At 41.7% G+C, this 10484-nt stretch overlaps 1 protein-coding gene and 1 pseudogene across 1 annotated transcript; one reads left to right on the top strand and one right to left on the bottom strand.

Moving 5' to 3' along the window:
• On the bottom strand, window positions 1-1116 carry LOC144221417 (uncharacterized). The gene is given in 2 exon segments (XM_077751878.1): window positions 1-42; window positions 313-1116. Coding segments are annotated over 2 exon segments (846 nt in total).
• A 1015-nt stretch (window positions 1117-2131) lies between these two features.
• LOC144221414 (programmed cell death protein 2 pseudogene) lies at window positions 2132-7449 on the top strand (annotated as a pseudogene).
• Window positions 7450-10484: the final 3035 nt, after the last annotated feature.

Genomic DNA, 10484 nt, shown 5'->3' with positions numbered 1-10484 from the left:
TTAGACTTTCTCAGAGTAACAGAGGATCCCCAGAGGTTTGCCCTATTAAGAAGAGGCACCAGGAAAGTAAAAGCTATATTCACAACAACGAAAAGATTTTTGTCCCACCTGAATTTTCATGAAGAAAACGCTTGAAGTTCTATACCTGAAGTTTTCCCAAAATTGTGCCAATTCAGGATCTTCTCCATTTTATTGGCTCACATTTTAAATACAATTTTGAGGGGAAAAATTAAAAAATAAAAATAAGTAAGATTTTAAGCGAGAATAAATGCTTTCCCACAGTGTGTCTGTGGTCAAATATTCCTGGGATACCTGAAGGCTTTTCCCTGGTGCTTTAAGTTCATAGGGTTTCACATCACTGTGCTTACACGTGTGTCCTCGAAGGGAAGAGGGACAAGTGAAGGCTTTCCCACAGTGTGGTCATTCATAGTGTTTCTCCTAAGTGTGGGTCCTCACATGTTTTTGAAGGCTTGACTTATACCAGAAGGCTCTCCCACACTCCTGACATTGATAGGGTCTCTCCCCAGTGTGAATTCTCACATGATGAATAAGACCAGAGTGATACATAAAGGTTTTCCCACACACATCACATGCAAGGACACCCTGTCCACAGTGACCTTGCACATGACCCTGAAAGGAGGCCGTGCAGGTGAAAGCTTTTCCACATTTCTTGCACTCCAGAGATTTCTTCCTACTGAGACTCTTCACGTATGTCTCAGAAGCACTCCCGGTGTCCTGACCTTCACCGGGTTTCCCTACAAGGTCTGCGTCCACATGAGGGCTGAGGCTCGTGACGGAGCTACAGGCTGGCCCACATTCCTCACCGGGACTAGGTTTGAGTCCTGCCTGAGATCCTCTCGGCTTCTCAAGGAAGGAACCGTCTGCGAAGGCTTCTCTACACTTAGCGCATTCACAGGATTTGCCTCCAGTGGGGCACCTCTCACGCACAGTAAGACTTGTAACCGGGCTCAGAGATTCTCCACATTGATCTTCAATACATTCACAGACCCCTTCCACCAAAGGACTTCTGTTCAATATAGGAAGGCACGTGGTTAGGGAATAATGATTATAAGCAATCTCTTTATTAATTAATGATCCATTGACGCTTTTAATCATTGTTGGACTACTTAATGTCCATTTCCAATGAATGAATATGTTTGGGGCACTGTCTGCATGGTGACAAAGTGGAGCAAGATAATGCTTTGGCATCAGTACCATCATAACTTTCTGGGTTTCTTACATGTGATTTTTCCTGACCATTGTTTCCAACTGAATTGCTTTTCAGATGATCAATTCCTAGAATGCAGTTATAAAAACTCTGTCTTGTGAAAATTCCACCAACACGATTGTTGAGCTAGATTTGCAGCTGTTCTCTAACTTCAAGTTAGTCTCACAATCTCTCCAGATCCCCCCGTCCCACACGTACAAGTGTCTCTCACCTCAAACACTTTGTTGGGTTTGGGTCTCATCTCCACTGCTATGAAACTTCTGGTTTTCTCCAGAAACAAAACAGGAATCATTTATTGTAAATATTACTGTTTTCTCTTCACTCAGTAGCCCATTCTGCAAAGTATTCCACAGAGTCTTTGATCCACACATTTCACCTCTACTGGAAGAAACTATAAGCCTAATTTAATTTCTTGGAAATGATCTGATGTATACAGGTAAGAAGATACACCATACGCCAATTTCTATTCATATAATGATCTCAAAATGTAAATGAAGTTCATCAAGAAGAATGGACATGTGACCAAAGAAAATTTCTTAAGACATTAGTGATTTGGGTCTTTGGCAATAATAGGAAAAGTGTACAAAATGGCAGCCCATTCACTCACAAATACCTCCAAACAGATGGAGACTGGGGCACCTGGGTGGTTCTGTGGGTTAAGCATTCTACTTAAGCTCAAGTCATGACCTCATGGTTCATGACCTCCAGCCCTGCGTGGGCTCCGCACATTGACAGTCTGGGGCCTGCTTGGGATTCTCTCTGCCACTTCTATGCACAAAACATATGGAGACTATTGTGGAGATAAGTATCAGAAAAGCAAAATAGGAAGGAATTGGGCAAAATGCACACATCCACACCCTACCTCTACAAGAGGAATACAAAAGGCTCACCACAAAGGTGAAGATGGGTGAAAAATCCTATAGGTAAGCAAGGTGAATGACAGACATCACCCTTCTCGAACAAAGACTAAGTCACCTGTTTTTAAAAAAACATTTTTTAATATTTTAAAATATTTATTTGCTTTGAGAAAGAGAGACAGAGAGCGAGCAGGGGAGAGACAGAGAGAGAGGGTGACACAGAATCCGAAGCAGGCTCCAGGCTCTGAGCTGTCGGCACAGAGCTGGACATGGGGCTCGAACCCACAAACTGTGAGATCATGACCTGAGCCAAAGTCAGACACTTAACCAACTGAGCCACCCAGGCAACCCAGACTGAGTCACCTTTCTAATGGATACGTCCAAATGCTTCTTCCTTCTTCAGAACTTGGTCAACAGGAGGAATACTGGTCTGTTCTGAAGGCACAGAGGCCCCCGGGGAAGGCTTCCTGCGCTGCCCCAGCTGCCATTAGGTGGTTGGATGGTGTGTGTGGCTGCTGCCCTGCCCCTGAGAATAGCTCTCATCAGGAGGAATTTGAAGGACAACAAGCAGTCTGGAAGATGGGCTCTTACTTTAGTCTTCAAGTTCATGGATGATGGATAAATGTGTTTTTTCCTTTTAGTGGAAGTATGTTGATCTATAATATTGTCAGTTGTATAGCATAGTGATTGGACAACTACAATCATTACAAAATGTTCACCACAATAAGTGGAATTACCACTGGTCACTATACAAAACTATTAAAATATTATTGGCCATATTGCCTGTGCTGTACTCTTCATTCCCATCACTTATTTACTTAATAAGCCCAACTTTACACTTCTCAGTCCCCTTTACCTATTTCACACGTTCCTCCTGCCTCTTCCAATCTTACAAATTCCAATTTCTTCTCTATAGTTTTATATCTGTTTCTATTTCCTGGGTTTTTTTTAATGTTTTATTTATTTCTGAGAGAGAGAGACAGCACGAGCAGGGGAGGGTCAGAGAGAGAAGGAGTCACAGAATCCGAAGCAGGCTCCAGGCTCTGAGCTAGCTGTCAGCACAGAGCCTGATGTGGGCCTCGAACCCACAAACCATGAGATCATGACCTGAACCAAAATCGGACACCTAACCGACTGAGCCACCCAGGCGCCCCTCTATTTTCTGCTGTTTATCCATTCATTATGTTGTTTAGATTCCACATATAAGTAAAATATGGTGTTTGTCTTTCGGACTTATTTACTTGGAATAATACCCCGTGGGTCCCTCCATGTTGTCACAAATGGCGAGACTTCATCCATTTTATATGGCTGAGTGATACCCCTTGTATGTAGATATTGCATGGTCACTATCCCTTCATCTGTTGATGGACTCCGGCATTGCTCCCATATCTTAAATACTGTGACTAATGCCACAGGGAACGTGATGGTGCACATATCTTTTTATGTTAGTTATTTTTTTGTAAGTTTATCTACCCAGAAATGGAATTATGGACATATGGTACTTGTGTTTAGTTTTTTGTGGAAACTCCATAGTATTTTCCAAGGTGACTGCACCAATTTAAATCCCAACAATAATGAGATTTTTTTTTCCTCCACACCCTCACCATCACATGTTACTTCTGATCTTTCTGATACTAGCCATTCTGGCTTCTGTGAAGTGGTACCTCATTGTGGTTTTGATGTGCATTTCTGTGAGGATCAGTGACATTGAGCAGCCTTTCATGTGCCAAGTGGACATCTCTATATCTTCACTGGGAAAATGCCTACTATATTCTTCTTTTGATTTTTTTATTTTTTCCTTTTGTTTCCCTTACTTGAAGGGATGATTCCAGAAAAATATTGCGAAGGTTGATGTCCATGACTTCAGCATCTCTGTTTTGTCTCAAGACATGTATGGATTCAAATCTTACACTGAGATACTTAATCCATATTGAATATACGTTTGTGCAAGGTGTAAGAAGGTGATCCAGTTTCATCTCCTTGCAGGGAGCTGTCTCATTTTTGCAACACCATTTACTGAAGAGAGAGTCCTTTCTCCATTGTATATTCTCAGATCCTTCTTTGTAGATAATCTGGCCATATAAGTATGGGTTTACGTCTGGACTCCCTATTCTGTTGTCTTAATCTCTGTGTTTTTCTGCCAGTACTATACTGTTTTGTTTAGTATAGTTTGAAATCTGGGACTGTTACATCTTCATCTTTGGTATGCTTTCTCAAAACTGTTTTGGCTATTTGGAATCTTTTTGGTTTCCGTCCAAATTTTAGAATTTCTTGCTCTGATCTTTAAAAATACTGTTAGTATGTTGACAGGGATTGCATTGAATAGGTAGAGTGCTTTTCATACTATGGGCATTTCTAACAATATTAATCCTTGCAATCCATGACAATACTATATCTTTGGATTTATTTTATCATCTTCAATTTTGTTCATTAAATGTCTTATAAGTTTCAGAATACAGGTCTTTCAACTTCAATTGGGTACATTCACTCACTGTCTTTTATTGTTTTTGAAGGCATTGGACATGAGTTTGTTTTCTTAACTTCTCTTTTTGCAGCAACCTTTTTTATAGTTTATTTATTTTTGAGACAGAGAGAGACAGAGCATGAGTGGGGGAGGGGCAGAGAGAGAGGTAGACACAGAATCTGGAACAGGCTCCAGGCTTTGAGCTGACAGCACAGAACCCAGTGTGGGGCTTGAACCCACAAACTGTGAGATCATGACCTGAGCTGAAGTTGGATGCTTAACTGACTGAGCCACCCAGTTGCCCCTGTTTTCTTAATTTCTCATCTGCTTTTTTTTTATTAGGTATAGAAATGCAACAGATTTTGGTATATTAACNGCTTGAACCCACAAACTGTGAGATCATGACCTGAGCTGAAGTTGGATGCTTAACTGACTGAGCCACCCAGTTGCCCCTGTTTTCTTAATTTCTCATCTGCTTTTTTTTAAATTAGGTATAGAAATGCAACAGATTTTGGTATATTAATTTTTAATTCTGTAATGGATCTAAATTAATTTATTATTTCTAATAATTTTGTAAAGTCTTAAGGATTTTCTCTATATACTTTCTTATCATCTGCATATACTAACAATTTTCTTCCTTAACAGTCTACATATTTCTTATTTCTTTATCTTGTCAGACTCCTATGGCTAGGACTTCCAGTACTGTGTTGAATGAAAGTGGTGAGAGTGGACATCCTGGTTTGTTCCTGATCTTAGAGGAAAAGCTTTTGGCTCTTCACCATTGAGTAGGTTAGCTCTGGGTTTGTTATATATGGCCTTTTCCTTGTGTACACATTTCTTGGAGAACTTTTATTGGGAATGGAGATTGAGGTGCTCTGGTGGCTCAGCTGGTTGAGTGTCTCTTGGTTTCAGCTGAGGTCATGATCTCACTGTTGGTGAAAGTAAGCCCCACCTCGGGTTCTACATGCTGATAGCATCTCCATGGGTCTCTCTCTCCCTCTCTCTCTGCCCCTCCCCTGCCTCGCACTAGCTCTCTCTCTCTCTCTCTCTCAAAATACATAAATAAATGTAAAAAAAAAAAAAGAAATGGAAAGGAGGTTGAATTTTGTCAAATGATTTTCTACATCTATGGAGATGATCACATGATTTTTGTAAGTTATTTCATTAATCTGGTATCTTATTTTGATTGATATACATGTATTTAAAAAAAAATCTTTGCACCAACTTGACAATAAACTATTTGTTAAAAAAAAAAAAATCTTTGCATTCCTGGAACCTCACTAGATTGTGGTGAATGCCCTTTTGAATGTATTTTGAATTCAGGGTGGTAATATTTTGTTTAGTATTTTTGTATCCATGTTTATCGGGGATATTCATCTATAATTTTTTTGTATTAACTTTGTGTTTGGTATGAGGGTAATTCTTGCCTCATGAAAGAATTTACAAGCATTCCTTCCTCTTCTACATTTTGAGATAGTTTGAGTAGGGTAGGTGTTACGTCTTCTTTGTATGTTGGAAGAATGCACCTGTGAAGTCCTCTGAGTGGTCCTGAATTTTTCCTGGAAGTGGTTTGATTAGTAATTCAATTTTGTTTCTAGTAATAGATCTGTTGATATTTTCTATTCAACCTGATCAACTCTTAACAGACTGTAGTTTCTAAATATGTATCTGTTTCTTCTGCATTGTGCAATTTGTTGGTATACAATTTTTCAGAGTAATCTCTTTTAATCCACTGTTATTTCTTTTTTTTAATATTTTATTTATTTCTGAGAGAGACACACACACACACAGTGTAGCAGGGGAAGGTCAGAGAGAGAGGGAGACACAGAATCCGAAGCAGGCTCCAGGCTCTTAGCTAGCTGTCAGCACAGAGCCCGATGCGGGGCTCGAACCCACCAACCGTGAGATCATGACCTGAGCCAAAGTCGGACACTCAACCATCTGAGCCACCCAGAAGCCCCAATCCACTGTTATTTCTGTGGCATCAACTGTAATTTTCTTCCATTTCTGATCTTGAGTCTTCTCTCTTGTTTTCTTGATTAGTTTTGCCAGATCTTTCCAAAGAACCAGCTCTTAGAGTGTGAGCACGTGAGCGGTCAGGGTCTATTGCTCCCTGGCGGTCACCTGAGCTGGGCCAGCTGAGCAGGGCCTCATGGAGGCAGTGTCAGCATGGCGACTGCCCAACAAGTAGCTCTGAAGCAAGTTTTAGAAGTCAGGTACCCGGGAAAAATGACTTTTACTCCGATGAGCCACCTTCTGAGGACCCTGCTCCAGAGACAGGAGGGTCTGGGCCTCCAGCGCCAGCCTGGTGCTCATCTCTGCAGGGTCGGTGGCTGTTTGGGCCCCAAACATGCTCCAGATGTCATGAGGCACCAAGGTAAGGGGCCTCAGACCCTGGGCTGGAGATGGGGACATGAGCAGGCTTGCACACAAGCAGCATCCGAAATTGTAGTAGGAACAGAAGATGAGGTTACACCTGAAGTTGTTGCAAAGGGAAGGGAATCGGAATTACGGGAAGCGTGGGTGAAGCACCTGAGGAAGAGCTAGATTCCACAGCAAAACATGAACCCAACAAAGATAAAATTTTCCAGAAGTTTAAAACTAAAATAGCCCTAGAGCCAGAACAGCTGCTTAGATATGGCAGAGGGATTGCCCCCATCTGGGTCTCTGGTGAGAATACGCCATGAGAGAAGGCTATTCCAGATCGTCCCTGTGGTGCCAAGGGAGTATCTGAGTTCCCGGACATATCTCAGCAGTTCAACTATCCAAAGGCTGCCCGACCGGGCGGGAATGTTGACGGGGGTGTTCTGGCTGTCCCCACCTGTGCTGAAAGCCGGAGACTGGGGATTGGCTGCACAGAGGAGCTGGTTTGGAGGGAAGAGATAACAGATACACCCTGAAGACAAGGTCCTAAAGCCTTACAAATGCCCGTACTCTCTTACACCTTACAATCCCATTCCTAGGACTTTATCCTAAGGAAATAATTACACAAGAGACAAAGACGTTGTTCTAGGCGAGTTTACAAAATGTAAATATTAGTGAAACAAAAAGGTCCAGTGATAAGTAATTAAATAAATTTTGGTGTATCCCTACAGCAGAAGGTAATGCACTGTTTCTTCTTTTTTTTTTTTTAATTTTTTTATGTTTTATTTATTTCTAGGAGAGAGAGAGAGAGAGAGAGTGAGCAGGGGAGGGTCAGAGAGAGAGGGAGTCACAGACTGAAACAGGCTCCAGGCTCTGAGACGGCAGTCAGCACAGAGCCCGACGCGGGGCTCGAACCCACGAACCGCGAGATCATGACCTAAGCGAAAGTCGGACGCTTAACCGACTAAGCCACTCAGGTGCCCCTGCACTGTTTCTTCTTAATGTTTTGTTTTTAATTTTTGAGAGAGAGAGAGAGCACATGGGGGAGGGGCAGAGAGAGAGGGAGACACAGAATTGGAAGCAGTCTCCAGGCTCTGAGCTTTCAGCACAGAACCTGACACAGGGCTTGATCTCACAGTTCATGACTTGAGCCGAGTCGAAAGTTTAACCAACTGTGTCACCCAGGAGCCGCAATGCGGTCTTAATGATATAGACCCATGTGCACATGTAATAAGATACAGGTTTAAGGGGCGCCTGGGTGGTTCAGCTGATTGAGCATCTGACATCAGCTCAGGTTATGCTCTCTCTTATGGGTTCGAGAACCTTGTCAGACTCTCTGCTGACTGTGCTGACAGTGCAGCGGAGCCTGGAACCTGCTTCGGTTTCTGTGTCTCCCTCTCTCTCTGCTCTCCCCTCTCTCATGCTCTGTCTCTCTCTCAAAAACAGAAATAAACATTAAAAATATTTTTAAAAGCAACTCGTATTAAAAAAGACATACAGGTTTAAGCCGACACCAAGACATTTATGGTATCTTCGTATCTTTGTAAAAGTACTGATACGTGTGTTTGTCCACAGAAATCTGGAAAGACATATACTCGGTGTGAACTAAATAACTATGAATAGTGGGACTACAGTTTTATCTGTATGTTTGTTTCCTTGTACATATAAATGGGTTAATGGCCTAATTAAGACAAAACAAAATAGAATGAGACCATTTCTATTTTTAAATCTCCGTTTCATCTATTTCTGCTCTGTTCTCTATGATTTGGGCTTTGCTTGTTCTTCCTTTTCTAGTTTCTCCAGGTGCCAGGTTACATGGAGATTTTTCTTGTGTCCTGGGGTAAGCGTGTGTCACTGTGCACTTCCTGCTTACAGCTCCGTGTGCTACACAGGCCAAAATTTCTCCATCACTGCATTCATTCATTTTACGTGGCTCCAGGTATATAATGATTCCACTTTCATGTCCTTGCTGACCTACTGTTTTTTAGCAGCGTGCTGTTATCCCCCGCATGGTTGAGTTTCGTCTTGTTCTTGTACCTGACGTGTAACTTCATACTGTGGCGCATGGAAAACACGCTTGGGATGACGTTAGTCTTGTTAAACTTACTGAGACTTGTTAGGTGGCCTAACATATGGTCTGTGCTGGAGAATGTTCCTTGTGCGCTTGAAAAGAATGTGTGTTCTGCTGTTCGGGATGGAACGTCCACATGTGTCTGTTAAGTCCACCAGGTTTAACGTGTCATTGAAACCCACCCTGTCCTTACTGACGATCAATCTGGATGTTCTACACATTCACATTAGCAGAGTGTTAAATTCTCCTACGATTATTGTACTACTGTCATTTTCTGCCTTTATTTTTACTACTATTTGCTGTATATATTGAGGTGGTCCTTCCAGGGAGCATAGATATATGCACCATCATTATAAGCCTGATGCAGAGCTTACACTCATGAGCTGCAGGTTCAAGACCTGAGCCAAAGTCAGGTGCTTAACCAACTGTACCACCCAGGTGCCCCAGTCTTTTCTAAATAAAATAAAGTACTGACATGTTAATTATCAAACATAAGTTTTATCTGCTTTTGGCTTCTTATTGCAGAAAAACTAAAGATAATTGGGATAATTGGAAAACATGTTTTGTGCCTCACTGAAAGGCTGTATTATGAAAAAGGCATGCTGCTAAAAACTACCCAAAACAACCTACACATTCAATGCAATCTCAATCAAAATTGCACCAGCATTCTTCTCAAAGCTAGAACAAACTATCCCAAAATTTGTATGGAACCACAAAAGACCTGGAATAGCCAAAGCAATACTGAAGAAGAAAACCAAAACGGGAGGCATCACCATCCCAGACTTTAGCCTCTACTACAAAGCTGTCGTCTTCAAGACAGTATGGTATTGGCACAAAAACAGACACATTGACCAATGGAACAGAATAGGGAACTCAGATTTGGACCCACGAATGTATGGCCAACTAATCTTTGACGNTGAGAGACTCTTGAATACTGAGAACAAACTGAGGGCTGATGGGGGTCGGGGGGAGGGGAATGGGAGATGATGGGCATGGAGGAGGGCACTTGTGGGGATGAGCACTGGGTGTTATAAGGAATCCAACTTGACAATAAACTATGAAAGAAAGAAAGAAAGAAAGAAAGAAAGAAAGAAAGAAAGAAAGAAAGAAAGAAAGAAAGAAAGAAAGAAAGAAAGAAAGAAAGAAACTATAAATGTATCATAAATATGTCATCTAAAGAATCCTGCTGTAATAGATAGTTCATAATTGGTTTTCACTGGAGGACAAGGTTTCTAAGGGTTAAAATGGTTCCAAATGTAATTATGGCAGATGGAAATGGAGGAAAACAATCTTGTGTGCAGTAAAGAAGGAGCTACAAGAAAGACCTAAGGGATGGGAATACATTGTGTTGAGGAAATAGAAGTAATTTTGCCTTAAAATGAGACTGGTTATTTAGAGACAACAACCTGAGGACAAAATGTGAGTGTAAAAGGATGTTGTAGAAAGTCTGGGGGTGGGGGGCACCTGGGTCATCAGTTGGCTGAGTGTCCAACTTTGGCT

Source organism: Crocuta crocuta, unplaced genomic scaffold (genome assembly GCF_008692635.1).
Source record: "Crocuta crocuta isolate KB4526 unplaced genomic scaffold, BGI_CrCroc_1.0 scaffold110, whole genome shotgun sequence".
Classification (NCBI taxonomy): domain Eukaryota; kingdom Metazoa; phylum Chordata; class Mammalia; order Carnivora; family Hyaenidae; genus Crocuta; species Crocuta crocuta.
This window is presented reverse-complemented; position numbering and strand designations above follow the sequence as displayed.